Source organism: Mustela nigripes, chromosome 4, assembly GCF_022355385.1.
Source record: "Mustela nigripes isolate SB6536 chromosome 4, MUSNIG.SB6536, whole genome shotgun sequence".
In the NCBI taxonomy this organism is placed as follows: domain Eukaryota; kingdom Metazoa; phylum Chordata; class Mammalia; order Carnivora; family Mustelidae; genus Mustela; species Mustela nigripes.
In genome coordinates this window covers 68,639,026-68,656,193 of record NC_081560.1, presented here as the reverse complement: position 1 = coordinate 68,656,193, position 17,168 = coordinate 68,639,026, and the positions used below count along the sequence as shown (strand labels likewise).

General features: G+C 37.7%; 1 protein-coding gene across 11 annotated transcripts in view; it reads left to right on the top strand.

Moving 5' to 3' along the window:
- The window catches only part of PPP1R9A (protein phosphatase 1 regulatory subunit 9A), a 299,308-nt gene that overhangs the window by 252,312 nt on the left and 29,828 nt on the right, over positions 1-17,168 (top strand). For 6 of the 11 annotated variants that reach the window (XM_059396822.1, XM_059396823.1, XM_059396824.1 and 3 more), the window contains 2 exons: positions 15,844-16,001; positions 16,503-16,800. In XM_059396822.1, the coding sequence (XP_059252805.1) occupies positions 15,844-16,001; positions 16,503-16,800 (456 nt within the window). The remainder of the gene's footprint in view (positions 1-15,843; positions 16,002-16,502; positions 16,801-17,168) is intronic. The other 5 variants (XM_059396831.1, XM_059396830.1, XM_059396829.1 and 2 more) reach the window with 2 other exon arrangements.

The following is a 17,168-nucleotide window of genomic DNA, read 5'->3' as shown; positions in this document are numbered from 1 at the left end:
AAGGGCGTTACCACTAACTGAAGAGCTGTGTGTCTTCAGGAAGGTCATTTAGCATCTCTGGATTGGTTTTACTATGCATAATATAAAAATAGTCACGCTTGTTTTTTCTCCATACTAATAGGTGTTTTGAAGTTATATGTCTTTGTCACTGAGGTGAATCAATCCTTTATAGGATTATAATTGTTATATCAGGAACTTTAGAAGATTGATTTCTAAAGAAAAATCAGAAAAAAAATCAATGTTTTCTTCACCTTTTGGAATATTTTAATTTCATTAAATTAATTGTAGTTTATAATAAATATGTGTTTCTGCAGTGACATGCACCAGGTGTGATCCATAAACCAGTGGCTTTCCAATGTTCAGTTCATTTCTGTTCATTTGTTTCCATTCAGAAATCTGTATCTTGTCAAACATGTAATTAATGGTATTTATTAAATTATGTGACTACAGAAGATCAACAAACTCTACTATTAACATGCTGATTTGGATCTAAACCTTATATTTCTTCTGAACCCTTTTCCTATTCTACACCCTCCATTTTGCCACATAATTATCAGTTTCCCTAGCAACACTGTCAGTTCACAGTGAGATGCGAAGACTACTAATTCTTACTGAAACCAATCCATGCTTGTGCAGTGGAGGTAGAATCAGTCATCTTAGACATTAGTAGCATACATATCAAGCGCTTGCTCTTCCAGTTTTGCTGCCGAGGACAGTCAGTGATAAATCTCCTTGAATTTCAATTGCTTGATCACATAAACTAAAATGGCTTGGTCAGTAGCTAGATAGGAATGCTCTGAAAAGCACTTTTCTAAATTGATCCTTTGCTTCTGTTGCTAGAGAACGCCGAAGTCCTAGAGGTTTAGAAAAGGAAGTAAAACTGAGGACCAAACAAAGGCTGTGCGGCACTTCAACATCCCCTCTCCTCCCCTGCCACATACCTTTTGGCAGCAGGATGGGTACAGCAGTTGCCCTCAGCCCTACTAGTTTCTGCCCCGCAGATGCAGTGCCTTTTCTCCCCACTTCCTGTGGACTGTCCAGTTTTGACTTGCCTTCTGAACACTGGAGTGTTTTATTGATAAGATGAGTGGTTTAGTAGATCTTTAGGTCTTGAGGCTCAGGAGATCTTTAGGTCTTGAAGCAAAAGGATTATCAATGGAAGTCATTGAAAAGCTCTGTTAGAATGCAATACTGAAAGAAAGAGAATGGAAGGAGAGCACGTAGGGGGCAGAAGGGGAGGAGGAGGAAAGGAAGAGCCCACATGCAGTCGTTTCTTCACAAGGAATCAAGTTCTTCTACGAATGAGCTTCCCAGATGAGGAAGGATTAATTATGTGACTCTAGGTATTGAATTTATGTTAAGTTTTCAGAGTGATAAAATCATTGTTCAAACCATGCAGAAATTTACCATAGTTACAGTTCTATTTGAGCACTATTTGTGTGGTTCTCTCTATAAACCAAACCTACTTAAGTAGCTCATTAAAATTGTGATTATACAAAGCCATTAATATGCTCTAATACATCTTTTTTCATAATACATAAAGCAAATATAACATATTTTTTTTAGCCAGGAGCCATGACAGACCCTTATTAAGGATTATTACCTAATTATTAAGAGTTATTAATTAACACTTATTATTCATTAACTAGAACACATTGTTTTACCTGTGTTCCGGGATGTGAAAAGTAATTATTTTGCCCTCCTGTCATTTTTTTTTGTTGTCATTTCTTAGTGCCTGAGTAGTGCTAGTCTATGTATGTCCTCTATCCAGGAGCCCTAAGTAAGTAGAAGTATCTGCGACTGCCCAGGGATTTGAGTCATGATTAGAGTAAGAGCAGAGAACCGGTTAGAGAGATCTTGGAAGAAAAGGGTTGTAGTCTTCGTTTGATTAGATTCCCTGGAAAACTCCGCTGAACAACTCGAACTTCCCACACTTCAGATATTCCGGGATCATCTTAAGGATGGCTTCAAATATTGTAAAGGCTCTTGTGAAAGGCTCTGCATATTTCATAGAGATAATGAAAGAAAAACTAGGACTAATTGGTAGAAGTTACGTATGAAGGGAGATTATTATCACTATCCTGCCTGAGAGGTTAGAAGTAAGTATGATACCTTTAGGAAAGTGTTTTGAATACTGGAAGTGTAGTGCCTCACTCACTTGTAAGAGGAAGGATGGCTCCTAGACAGAAAGAACAGTGTTTGTCCCTGCCAGTCGTACAACAAGGCCTGTCATTTGTAGGATAAAGGGCAAGGAAGGTGAATGGTTTGGTTGAAGACAAATACATAGATGAGTTAAACATTTTAAGAGATGAGAGGGAGGGGCACCTGGCTGGCTCAGTCATAGAGCATCTGCCTTCAGCTCGGGGTCGTGATCCCAGTGTCCTGGGATGGAGCCCCATGTCAGGCTCCCTGCTTCGTGGGAAGCATGCTTCTTCCTCTCCCACTCCCCCTGCTTGTGTTTCCTCTTTCTCTGTGTCTCTGTCTGTCAAATGAATAAATAAAATCTTTAAAAAAGAAAAAAAAAAGAGATGAGAGGGAGTTGAAGAAGAGGAAAAACATGAATAAAATTAGAATAATTTTTTTTTTTTTCTGATTCATAGATCTTATGTTAAAGAATGAGACCTTATGTTAAAGGTCTGCTTCAGGATACTCTTGGAGTAAAAGTAGGCTTTGAGTGCCTGAGAAGAAGTCATAGCTATTTCCATAAGCGCTGGGACCCATTAGTAGTTCTCAGGCATAACAGGAACTGGGTCACTTGTGGGTTTGTGAAAGTAGTTCAGGTATCCCTGTGAGGTTTGGATATTACTACCAAATCCTTCTTCTTTCTCTTACCCATCTACTCACCTAGTGGGCCACTAGTTAGAAAACACTGAATAGTTATCTTCCCTAAAGTGTGAACATGGAAGGATTATATAAAGCCTTTTATTCTTAGTTCCTTTAGTTAGTTACTGTTCCTTAGCTCTAACAAGAACTGAGCCAGAAGAAAAAGACTGAAGGTTCAAGATGGCAGATTGTAGGAAAGACTAGACTTTCAGCATAGATTGTATGTAGAATTAAATAATTGAATAATGCATAATTTGGAGCACACAGTGATATTGATATTGATAATATCCTTAGAGTAAATCCACTGATGATTGTTATTAGGACGTTTTCACACAGTGACCCTCAGTGTAGACTAATGGCATCACACCAATATGTAATGCAGTGTTCAGTAAAACCGAATTAAGTTATTGGAGAGAGTATGGATAAGACATGATGTACTCAGCTGTCTGCTGATCTGGTTTGGTGCTCAGGTGCTCTTTCATGTATAGCAGGTTAAATTTCTTAACCATGTTCAAAGAGAGATGTGTTTCAAGTATGTCTCACCCTGTAACTGTGGAGTTACCTGTTACTTCTTTTGGTTTTGTCAGTTTTTGCTTTGTGGGTCTGAGGTGATGTTAATAGGCACATACAGTTTAGAATTGTCCTATCTTCTTGGTAGATTGACCATTGATCATCAGAGAATGTCTCTACTTTTAGTAATTCACCTTAATATCTGCCTTGTCTGGTATTTGAAGAGCTGTATCAGCTTTCTTTTGGTTAGTGTTTGTATGGGATATCATTTTTTTTTTACTGTAAACTTTCTGTGTCTTTTGTACCAGTATAGAGATGTTTATTTTTTATTACAATCTCTCAGTCTTTTTAAGTTTTCCCAATTCTTTATTTTTAAGATGCATTTAGAAAGTTCTTTAATTTATTTACTGATATGTTGAGTTTAAAGCTAAGCTCTTACTATTTGTTTCTAATCTAAAACCAAAAATCTCTATTCTTTTTATCTGCTTTCTTTCTTTCTTTTGGATTAATCAAGTGGGGATTTTTTTTTTCTAAGTTACTTTTCCTGTATTAAGTTCTATTCATTTTATTGGATACCTACAGATACAATTTAGAATATTTGCAGAAAAGAATGGACTGAATGAATATTCATTAATGTGCTTCCCGTTCAACTGGTTCCTCTTCTTTTTGAATCTTCGGGCAACTGTATTGATTGATTAAATCAATTGATTGATTAATTGATTTAAAACATTTTTCTTAGATGATGACAGAATATATAAACATCAAAAAATATTGGTGGCTCTACCTTAAAACCACTATTTTAAATTTGAATATTTGATACTTACCAGTGTATTGCCAGTTCCTTATTTTATTTAAAAAAATCCATTTATTGGTTCCATGTGAAATCATAACAATTATTTTTAGGGGGAAATGAGTTCCTATTGCAATTGGATATAAAAAAATTTTTTTAATATTTATTTATTTATTTGAGAGAGAAAGGAGAGAGAGTGCGCACGAGCAGAGGGACAGGTAGAGAGAAAGAATCCCAAGCCCTATGTTGGGCTTGATCTCACAACCCTGAGGTGACGACCTGAGCCGAAATCAAGAGTAGGATGTTTAACCAACTAACCACCTAGGCACCCCTAAAAAAAAATCTTTAATAACACCTGAAACTAATGTATCACTCTATGTTAATTATACAAGTATTGAAGAAAATTCTTCTGTAATTGGAGTATGATCTGTGTCACACTCCAATATAGATAATAGAGATAATAAAGATAATAGAGATAATAAAGATCCTCAAAAAGTTGTAGTTTGGGCTTTTTAAAATTCTTTTTATACACTACAGGTCTTGTGGTCCCTAACTGAGCTTTTAATAAATACTGAGTGGCAATTTATTAGAGGTTATACACGTTGGCAAATGCCTCAAGTACAGTTTTCTGTGTAACTAATGGAGTACATATTGTATATTTAACAAACGGTTAAGTTGCAGATGAAGTTAATACATTTGTATAAGATTTAAGCTGTCTAACACAGTTGTGTTCTGGAATAAAGAAAGTTCCTCTTTTACTCTGAGGTGAGCAGAATGAACACCCGTTAGCTGGCCAGGATTCTCTTCCTTAAAAATAAATAAACAAACTAAATAAAACAGAAAACCTGCTTCTTCACAGAGGTAATTACTGAATCCAGAAATGCACTTTATACACATTTACATATATAATGTGTATAATATCATAACCAACTTGTGTCTATACAAGGAATCCAAAGTTGGTTTAGCATTCAGAAACTCATATAATTCTTACATTAACCAGAGAAGTAATCTATATAATCATGTCATTAGATGAAGACAGACATTTAATGAAGACTTGTTCATGATAAAAAGTTTATTAAACTAGAAATATAAAAATTTATTAAACTAGAACTTTCTTTTGTTTTTAACTAGAACTTTCTTAACTTGATATGTGAAGCAAACAGAAGTCTGAGAAACAAACTGAGGGTTTTGGAGGGGAGGGAGGTGGGGGGTTGGGCGAGCCTGGTGCTGGGTATTATGGAGGGCACGCATTAAGTGGAGCACTGGGTGTGGTGCATAAACAATGAATTTTGAAACACTGAAAGTAAAATAAAATAGAATGAAAAAAAAATCATATGAAGGGTGAAAGTTAAAATCAAGAATTTCCTTTAAAAGTAAAAATATTGTTAACATTTCGCCACTTAATGTGCTATAACCACTGCTATCCAATGTTTTCCTTGAGGTCCTAGCATGTACCAGACAAACAAAAGAAATTAAAAAAAAAAAAAAGGAATAAAAAGAAAGAAGCCAATGTGTTATTGTCGCTGATACCCTTCAAGAATATAGATTATTAGAATTAATAAGAGTTTGGCAGGATGGATGGCTCTAGGAATTATTAGACATCACTTAATTCTAACAAAGAGAAAATGCAATTTTTGTACAAACAATTTATAATAGCAACAAAAAAATATAAGATAGCCAGTATGAACTTAGCAAAAGTAGCTCAAGAGCCATGGTAAGACATTCAAGAAGACCTGCAAAAATTGGTAGAGGTGGGAAGCCTCAGTATTACAAAAATGCCATAAAGCCAAATTAACCTATGTGTATTCCATACAGTTCTGATGAGAATTTGAACAGGGCTTTTGTTTTTGTTTTTGCTTTTCTTAAAGAACTTGACAAGTTATTTCATTATATAGAAGAACAGTTTGGCCCAGAATAACCAGGACATACTTGAGCTAGGACAAAGTGAAAGAGCCTTGTTCTCTCAGATGCCAAGATTCATTATAAAGTAATAGCGATTAAGATAGTATGGGGTAGTCTCAGCAATTGACAAGTAAGTAGACCAGTGTAGCTGAGTGAAATCCAGAAACAGACTGACCCATTCATGGAAATTCGAGACTGATAGAGAACTGACAATGCAGATGAGTGGGAAAAGGGTGGAATAACAAATGATGCTGGGAAAACTGACCATATGGAAAAACATGAAATTGGATTTGACTTTGTATCACTCATAAAATAAATTCCAAATGGATCAGAGCCTTAAATATGAAAGGTCGTGTTCCTAAATCTTTGAAGAAGATGTAGGAGAATATTGATATGATTTAAGACACAAAAATTCCAAATCATAAGAAAAGTTTGTTAAATTTGACCACAGTTACTATTAAGAAAACCTGGTCATTGAAAGATACTGTACTATCTTTCTAGAGAACGTGGAAAGACATGCCAAAAATTTGAAAGAAGGTATTTGCGGCCCATTTAAGAATAAAGATTGTTATTCAGAATATGCTAAGAATGCAACTAACTTAATAGAAAAATGGACAAACACATAAGCAATCGGTTCACAGAAAAGGAAAACCTTGAGTTTGATAAACATAAGTAAACATTCAACCTCATTAGTAAAAATAAAGCGATTTTCAGGTATAAAGTTTCACAGTAATATGTGAGAGCCAGCATGAAGGAAAAGTCATACAGCTATTTTGCTGAAATAATTTGGTATTATCCAGTAAAATGGAAGATATGCAAATTCTGTGGCCCACCCAGTTTGCTTCTGCATGTTTATATGCTTCCGGAAGTTCTTGCAAATGTGTACCAAAAGACATGTTCAAACATACGTAACAATATTGTTCATAAGAATTGCAGAAAAAGGTGAATTAATCCTAGTCATACCTTTACACATAATGTTGAGCAAACAAAAACGACAATTTGCAGAATATTGAATACTGTTCATTGCCATGTATATAAACTTAAAAAGCAAGCAAAATTAATGTAGTTTGTTTAGAGATACTTTTGTGAATAGATAGGAGAAAAGATAGGGGCTACGACTAAATGAGGCATAGAGAGGGCTTCACAAGTACCAATTTTATTTTGGGGCCTTGGTGGTAGGAACATGGGTGTCTTTTTCCTTCTTTTTCTATGTGACTTATATATATAACTTTTTTATAAATTAAATATATTAAAATAGGAATGGTCAAATAGCTTAGTTGAAAGTTAAGAATGAGGGGAACCACAGAAGACTTTTGGGGGCTTATAATACTTAAGATTTAGTAAGGGAAGGAAAGTCAACACCAAGAGACATTTATATCAATAAGGAGATTCCTTAGGTCATTGGACTCCTCCAAGAAACCATTTTCTCTTGAGGCTGTAATCATGTGTTGTTTTTGTCCCCTTGGCCGTTCCCTGGGCCCTCAATGTTAATGGCTCTTTCCCAATACCTGTGGATGTGAAGCTGGGCTAGACCCCTACCACCATGTCTGATTTATTTCCTGACGGAGGCTGAGAGTACATTAAGCATTCACTTTTAGCGTTGGAACCCAGAATTGTAAAATAAGGTTAAAGGCATGATTAAAACCAGAATTCATTAAATGGAAAGTCATTAAAAGGAAAGTGAATGCTTGTACTACATTATCAAGAGTGTCTTATCCAAGAGCATTAGATACAGAGCAATGAGGTAATTATTCCATGCTGTCACATTGTTTAGTTCTAAATTGGGGGCAGGAGAGAATTCTGGAGTGGATTCAAGCTTGTATTTATCATACATACAGATATAATTTCTTGGTAAACTTTCATCATTTTCATTTTTTCCTGAACAAATTATTTGCAGTAACTTTTAATCCCCAATAAATAATTTTGACCATGAAATATTATTGAATTGCACTAATTAAAGGGTGAACATTCCTGGTAAATCACTATGGAAAATTTTAATGAACAAGCCAAATGAATGAGAAATCAATACTTATTGATTGTTTTCTGGCATATCATTAGAGCCAAGATCTGTTCTCTTACTCAAAAAGCAAAGCACCTAAATTGCCTGTCTAGTTTTGTGCAAGTTTTGCATCTGTCTTTGTGTAAGTCATTAAGACTTTTGTTGCCAAATCAAGGAGGCATTCAGAAGGAGGTATTCAGTTGCAAAATGACAACTCTGCTTGGTTCCTATTTCTCACTGCCCCTTTGTAAGTTCACAGAAGTCACCAGACCCTACAGTCCTACTGCGTATGCATTAATATTAGAAGATGTATAAAGTTGTTTTGATAGAAAACAAGCTGTTCTTTCTGAATGAGCTTAAGCTTAGTAGTTCTCTGTCTACTTTAGGAAAACCGGACTGCTTTGTTCGCTTGGAATCCAGCTATAAGGTAGATTATGATCTGGAAGTAAAGACAGTTTTATTTTTTTTAGAGATTTTATTTGAGAGAGGAATGAGAGTGTGAGAGCAGAGGGATGGGGCAGAGGGGGGCGGAAAGGGAGACAGAATCCCAAGCAGACTCCACAGGGCCCGATGCCCGGCTGGATCCCAAGACACTGAGATCATGACCTGAGCAAAAACCAGGAGCCAGAGGCTCAACCAACTGAGCCGCCCACGCGCCCTGGAAGTAAAGACAATTTTAATCTGAATGTTTGATACAGTTCCTTTTCGAGGAAATTTTCCAAGATAGCTGTATTCTGAAGTGTTTCTTATATTTTATAGATAATCCTCGGGTTCACCATGAAATTGTAATTATACAGATTGGGAGACGCTGTATAGTTCTGTTAAAATAAAATTGACTAAAAGAACAGGCTGGGAAATCAGGATGGGAGGGTACAAAAGAAGAATGTTGCACGAGTGGTTTCTAAGTCCAGTGCATGTTGGCAGACTCCTGTCAATTTCTCAGGGTGGACCACAGATTTCACTGTGCACGCCATCTACCAGCCAAGAGGAAAAATACGATCAATCATGGTGTCACAGCCTCTTTAAAATTAAAACCAAGAAATAAACAGCTGTTTCTGCAATTAGGACCAGAAAATTATCTTGTGTGTATGGCTCTGAATAATATTCTAACCATATTGTTTCAGTAGTTATGAGATCCTTGAGGTTTTTTCTGTGAATGCAGGACACTACTAGCAAGTTATGACTGAATCCCACTGGACATGAAATAACATTCTACTTCAGTACTTTACACTAATTACGTCTGAGAACCTACAGGAAATGCCATGTGTTAGGAAACTTAAGAAACACAGAACTTAGAACTTAGGTACACGGAAAACTCTATTGTCTGTGTGTTTTGTGATGACAGTAAAGGCCTTAAGACTAACCAAAAAGTCATTTGGATATTTGTTTTGGTTTCACAATTAATGTTTTATTTATTCAAGCTACATTATCAAAGACCTAGTTTTAAAATTTATTTGCAAGTCATTGTTAAGGGATCTCGGAATAATATTTAGTTCTTATTTAAAAACTTCGCTAATTAGCACCTACAAACATTTTAAATTGCTTTTGTAAATTTGTTATGTTTGACTTCCTTGTTAAATACTATTTTTAGGGACTGGCAGTCTTTGCAAGTACTTAAATTCTCGTGCATCTGTTAAGTTATACTTACAAGTAGTGTAGCCTTTGAGTTTCCTTAACCCTTCTAATGCTGTATGTACGTAATTAAGTCTTTCCATAGTTAAAAGATACTTTCCCATTAAGGAAGCCAACAATTGTCATTTCAAGTGACTGAGGTTATTTCCTATCAAAAGCTTAAGCTCTGAATTCTTCTTATAGTAATCAAAGAAACTGTTATATCATGATAAATCATTTGGGGGAGGGTTGCATACTTAGCATATTTGGGATTACTAATATCCAGAGATTTTTATAAGCAGCCCTGAAAGACAACAACACAGAAGCTTGTTTACTGTTGTCTTGTCAGGGACGTTATAATATCAAGAAGAGGACATTTACACAATTGTTGACTGTTGTCAGGGATGCTGTAATATCAAGAAGAGGGCGTTTACGTATCCCACCTTCCTAGACCCAGCTCATGGTCCTACTCACAGAAGTCTGCAGTTCCCAACCAGTTTGCCCATTTGATTACATTTTATAATTCTCTGAATTTAAGGACTTTTCTGTCGGATTCCACAGATGTTTGACAGCGAAGGAAACCTAAGATACTGAATGCCTTTCCCTGTTGTCTAACCATGAATTATCCTTTCATGTTCTCCGAATCAACAAGTCTTGCAAGCGTTGCAAATGATACCAATGGAATTTAGGAACTCTCACATAGTTTTTTTTTTTTCTCCCTGCTTTGCAGCCCTTATGTCCAGGGGCAGGTCTAGTGGCATTACTAAAGAGTCAGGGGCAACAGAGTCTGACCTCTCTACCCTCTTGAGAACAGGAGGTGGGTTGACCATAAGCGAAAGATGGCTATATTGGGCATCAGACGGCACCTGGAGAGGCGTTACACACCAAAACAGACAACCAAATTATGTTTCAAAGGCTACCCAGATAGTTTTGAGGTTGCATTTATTGACAAAGTGGTTAAAAAAAAAAGGTGGGGGGAATTCTTCAATATTTTTCCAACATTAACCAATGAAATGTATAGTTCATAAAACAATAATCTCAGAGCTACTAAAGAGATTAGGGAAAAGCAGCCATCTTCTGCTTGTTCTGAAACGGTAAGGAATCAGCTTCCTAAAATTTCAGAAATTTATACTTGGGGTATAAAATGTGTGCACTCTTAGGCAACCATAAGGAAAGCAACTAAATGAATATAGAGTTCAGGGTGAGAGTCGCCTGCGGGTGTGTTCTTAAGTAAAGTGCTGTCATGAGAGGAGATGCAGTTGTGTAACTTGCTCTCAAATTACCACATCCGATTCAATACATCTTTGCGGGGCCATGCTGAAACAGAGTAGTGACTGGAAGCTAAGCCATAGAGCCCCGATCAAGCCAGATCATCTGGTCGTCAGGAGAGCAGCAAAGCAGGCCCACAGGCTGCCCTTTCACCTGGGGCAGGCTGATAGTCACATGGATTTTGACAAAGTTTCCCAGACTAGTAACAAGATCTGGGCATTCCCTGAGTCCTAAAACACCAGAGCTCTCGGATTAGAGTGGAATTAAGATGTCTGTAAAAGAAAATGTACTGAATGTGCGAGTTGTTTTTCTTTAGTTTTGTTTTGTTTTTACTAATTTTACATATATAAGTAATATATAAACACACAAAAACTACATATAACACACAAAAAAATTGACATTACAAATAGGTTTAAAGTACCTGTTGGCCAAGATCTCCAAATCTGATACCTTCTTTGGAGGTCACCACCATCGTCAGTACCATGTTAAATCACATGCATCTATTTATCCTCAATTATAAATTATAAAATTATAAAAATATTTAAAATGAAGGTACATGTGGTTCTGCAGCTTACTTTAGTCATGTGAGACTATCTTGCTAACCTTTCCACGTCAGTAAGTGCCCGCGTTGAGTGCTGCCGTAACCGTTGGCTCTTCAAAGCATTGCATATCGATGAATGCATTTGGTCCTCACGGCTATGTCACCACTCTCAGTGCTATGTTACCATCGTGCCCATTTTGCAGTTGCGGATGCTAAGGGACAGAGAGGTTAGAGAAATTGCCCAGTTTAGTGACTGGAGCCGCCGATCTGGATTCTGTTTGAGGGAGACTTAACTACAGATCACTGTCATGGTAACAGTTTTTACCACCTCTCTGAGATGCATAAATCTACCCCTGAACGCAGGGCAGAGCAACCCCCAAACCTGCAGGCCCATCTTATGTGAAGGTGCAGTGACTGTGAGTGATCAACGGCTACTGTTCAAATTTTAAATTGACACCAAGTGCTCAGCACTGTAGTTGATAACAGCATAAGTGAGATCATAGAGGCAGGACTGTTTTTGAGGAGAATAGTGCCCTTAAGAATGCAGAGCAGCCCCCATGTCATGCTGCCCCATTCCCTCCTTCCCTGGCCATCTCTGTCTGATCTGTGGGCAGCGTTCCATTTACGTCAAAAATAACGTCAACCTAGTGAAAAAACGGAATGACTCACAGCCTTACTGGAGGGAACTTGTTGCTGTGTGATAGGATATATAACATCCTAATTTCACAGAACATTTTTCATAACAGCTGCTAAAATCATAATCGAATCCATTAAATTCTTTTCAAGGATGCAATTTGAAGCAATATTGAAGCTGATCTTAAAAGGCAGGTACAGAGGTCGAGTCCCACCCACACAGCACCGCTCTGTCATGAGTCACTTCATTATCTTTGCTGTTTGTCTGTCTGTATTTGTTAGCCCACTCCAGTCTGCCCATCTTTTTTATTTCTAGCTGCATTTGAGTCAGAGTTAGCCCCCCCCCCCCCCCCCCAGAGACTAGAGGGTCTGAAAAAAAGGAATAGAGAAGGAAAGGAGAAATGGAAAGGAAATTTCCCTTGGATTCTTATGGACAACAGAACACAACAGCTGGAGAGAAGGGGTAGAGGAAGAACCCAGGTCTTGGCTTTATAAAAGCAGTGTTAGGTTATTGATTAAGGTCTCTGTTGAGAGTGAATGACAGTGAGAGAACATGGCCACCTAAGCCCTTTCATTCAGTAGCGTATGACTTAGCCATGTGGAGCCGGTTGGGTTTCTTCTGCCACATTGTCATCCTCAAAACTGACAGCTAATTTTTTTAAAAAAGATTTTATTTATGTATTTGACAGAGAAAGAGAAAGACAGCGACAGAGGGTACACAAGCAGGGGGAGCAGCAGAGGGAGAGGGAGAAGCAGGCTTCCCACAGAGCAGGGAGCTCAATACAGGGCTCGATCCTAAGGCAGATGCTTGAAGACGGAGCCACCCAGGTGCCCTGCCAGCTAAGTTTTTGATGTAAGAATTTTACTCCTTGGATAAACATAAAACCAAATAAAATCCCTCAGGTTTCTCTCTAAGATACTATATACTTCTGGAGATTTGCAAAGTTAGAACCTGACCTGTATTTTTGTTTGGAACATAAAGTAAGACTAAAACAAAGACTCTATGATGGCACAAGGTTACTTGTGAAGTTTACTTTCAGAGTTGCAAATGACCTTCCAGAAGGCTGATAGCACTTTTTTTTTTTTTTTTAAAGATTTTATTTGTTTATTTGAGAGAGAGAGAGAGAGCAAGCAGAGGGAGGACCAGAAGAAGAGGGAGAAGCAGACTCTGTGCTGAGCACAGAGCCTGGCACAGGGCTGGATCCCAGGACCCTGAGATGATGACCCGAGGTGAAATCAAGAGTCTGGTGATTAACCAACTGAGCCACCCAGGCGCCCCAAGAGAACAGGCTTCTGAGGACTGAGCTCTATCCTGTCTCATCCACAGATTAGCTGTGTGACGCAGTTAGTAAACAGTAATCTTCTTTGAGCCTTGTTTTTCCTAACTGGAAAGGAAAGCGGAGATAGAATCCCTAAGGTTCTTTTGAGCTACAATATTCTGATTCTTGAACAACATGATAGAAAAAGATAGCTTCTGGTTACCCAACCACGTAAGTCCTATACACAGTTTCCTTCTCTCGCTCACACCTCCTCTAACACTCCGGAGGGCGAAGTAGCTTGCTAGCTCCAGACTTGCTGTGGTTGAAGTGAAAGTTCTCCACTCCACTCCATTTTTCTGGCTCTTTACTTAAAAAACATTCATTCTCGGGATGGAATATATAAATTGCTGATTGGTAATTCATGAAGCACTGCTAAAAGCCTCGTGTTCTGGCCCTCAAAAATCCTCGATTGGATGCAGTGCGTTGTTGGCCACTTGGACAGTGGACTTAAAGTGCTTCTTTTCCAGCTGACTTCATCTTTGATAGATGTAATTCCATATGCCTGCCTAGTGCTAGCTGATAATAAAGCAGGGTGTTCTAGACTGCTCTTTGGAAGTGGTTGGATATGAGTATCAGGCAAATTCATGAATTGTAACAGAGCTGGAAGTCCCAGAATAATTCCCTGCCCTTGAAACCCTGCTAATAAGTAGCTCTCATGTTCCCTTACTTTATTTCTTCAGTGCCTAGTGGTGGAGTAGCTTCTGCATTTCTGGATGTTGGGTGCTACATTGGGTCCTCCAGGGCCAGGATTCTGTTGCAAAAGGAGCCATGTTAACAAAAGGAGAACAAGCTTCCTCCTTGAGTCTTCTTATCACCCAGTAACCAACACTGTTACAAAGCAACCGAATAAGAAATCCGAGAATTAATTTTTTCTATAGTTTTCAACATGTCTTCCTTTTTTGCTTTCTTACACATATGTGGAAGATAAATAAGTATATTCTATATGTAGCCAATTGGAGAAATGTATTTCCTAGATTAGTCACATTATATGTGATTTTGCAACGAAAAACATTTGAACTGTAATGGCAGGAAAATTCTTTTTCTAATAACTTGTTTAACCCTAGCTCAATTTGGAGGGCACAGACTAGTAGCCTGAGAGTCAAAAAACAAGAAAAATCATGGCAGCTCATCACCAGCCATGCAGATGAGAGCGAATTACTCAAGTTCTCTCAACTTCTGGAGAGGATAAAACATAACTTGGTGGCTCTGTCGCATGGGTTTGTGAGGAACACATGAGACGGTGTGCATGATTGCTTTGTGTTACAGAAGATACAGTCCACATACAAGATAGATAAACTGTGAAACAGGCTTGTATGACAGTCTGTCTAATTATATTATTGCTTTCATCTATGTGGTGTTCCCACATTTTATATGTAAACAAGAGCTTGTAAGGTTGATTATCTCCCAATTATCACAACTAATGAACTCTTAATCGGCAGCTGCAGGTTTAGATTTTATTGAAAGGAAGAAATTAAAGTGATCAAGGAGATTATTTTTCTTCCATTGACATGTAAACAATGAAGAGATGACTAATTAGAAAATATTTAGCTGTCCTTTATAAATACCTGAATAGTCTGACTTTTTTGAATATTCACTTTTCTTTCAAATACAGGAAATGAAGAGTCAGAACCTTTCGTAAATATTGTCACTCAGTGGATGTATCTCCTAGGGAAAATATGTTTAATATAATTTGTTAGACAAATGCAAAGTTCCATAGGTAAGAGAGGCACAACCTGAGATGCTTCCTTGTTCTGCTTTTATAATATATTTAGGGCACACCTTCGTAATAACACTGTGAAAAGGTATTTCCTCCAGTAATGCTACTGTAAGGAATTGTTTTATTCCATTAATATCAGTACACATTAATTTTCTGCAACTCAGTTATAAGCTTTATTTTTAATAATTTAAATCCAGAAGCACTTAATTAATTCTGTGAACATTATGACTTCATATAATGACTGCCATTCTAAAAAGATAAAACAGGATTAATGATCAAACTACATTTTTTTAAGGAGCAGGATTCCAGATAAATTCAACCAAAGGAGAACTTTTCCTCATCCAACGCCTACATAAATCAATGGGTAACCTTTCCTTCTCCCTTTTGGAATGGTGACTTGGAGTCCTGACTTGGACTTAGGGCCACAAAATTAAAGGTAGTAAGAGGCAGACCACAGAGGACCACGCTGGCTCTTTGAATGTCCGATTTCTTTTGTTGCCTTGGTCACCTTTGGTGTTGGTGTCTTCCATTAGGCTTTGTACATTTCTCCTAAATCTCACAGACCTGTTTGTTACCCAGGGGATATCAGACAGGCTGGCATGGTTGCCACCGATTTTTTTCCCGATGTTAATGATAACCTTAAGATTTTTGTTATCAGGGCCTGTGGTCTCTTTGACAATCCTCTCCAAAGGTTCCCTCACCGATTATTTTGCTTTATTCTTTCCTTAGACTTGAATGAGGCAGTCCCAGAGACAGAGCGCCTGGATTCAAAAGCACTGAAAACCCGAGCCCAGCTCTCTGTGAAGAACAGACGCCAGAGGCCCTCTAGGACAAGACTCTATGATAGTGTCAGTTCAACAGATGGGGAAGACAGTCTGGAGCGGAAGGTGAGCTGACTGATTTCTGACTTGCAGTGTCGAGCTGTCTCCTTGTTCCTATAGCTTTTTGAAGATGATTTTTCTGCAGCCAGATTCTATGCTCTAGATGGAAACAGCTGGAGTAGTTCACTGTTTTGTCTCCTAAATTCTTGCTCAACTCGATAAATTGTAATTCAGCTTATTTCTGTACTCATTCAATGAACTAACCCAAGACATTATCCCTATTGTCATATTTCGTGATGGTGTTTTTATATTCAGTTGTTGGTTTTACCTAGTGGGAAATAAGGAATGTACAAGTAATTGTTTCTATATGTCTTAGGTGTCTGTTTTAGCTACAATGGTAATATGCTGAATTGTTATAAACTATGCAGTCTCATCTGTAAACCCACAAAAAAATTGGTTTTCAAGGGAAAATTTTTTACTAAAAAAGTTTGGTCTGATTTCAAAGTAAGTATTCCTGGAGCTGATGCTCAGCAGCATAACCTCCTTTATAATCTCTTATACCAACAGCCTTCAAACAGTTTCTATAACCACACGCACATTTCCAAATCACTTCTGCCCAAGGGTTTGAGAACTTCTCCAGAATCAGATTCTGGTACTCCATCCCTCACTCCAGTGGCTGGCAGTGTGCCCTTCTCATCTGACCACATAGCTGAATTTCCAGAGGGACCACTGAGCCCAGAAAAGGAGCCTTCCTCCCTTATTTGGGGAGACACTTCACTCTCCTCTCCTTCAAAATCTGATCATGATATGGAAGAATCTCCATACCACCATCAAGCCACCACCAAGAAAACACCACAAGAAAAAGGTACTATTGATTTTTGTTGTTGTTTTGATTTTGTTTTGTCTATCTTCACTAACTCCTTGATTTGTACAATAGAAGAACAGCTTTTTTTGGTCATAGTTGTAAATCCTTTGTCTTCTCACACCTAATAATTAATATTGCTTTCTTTTTATGTTGTGGGATAAGAGCCCATGACTCTCCCATCTTATTTATTTGTTTGTTTATTTATTTACCTTTTCCTACCAGGTTAGCATTTTTACTTCTTTCGCTGTCCACAAGTTTACTACTATTGAAGGAAATTCTTCAGGAGGCCTACTAGAGATTTTGTAGAGTAGCAGCCCAGAGTTTTAATGAACACTTAACATACTCACTTTGGGGGAAAAGAAGTGTAT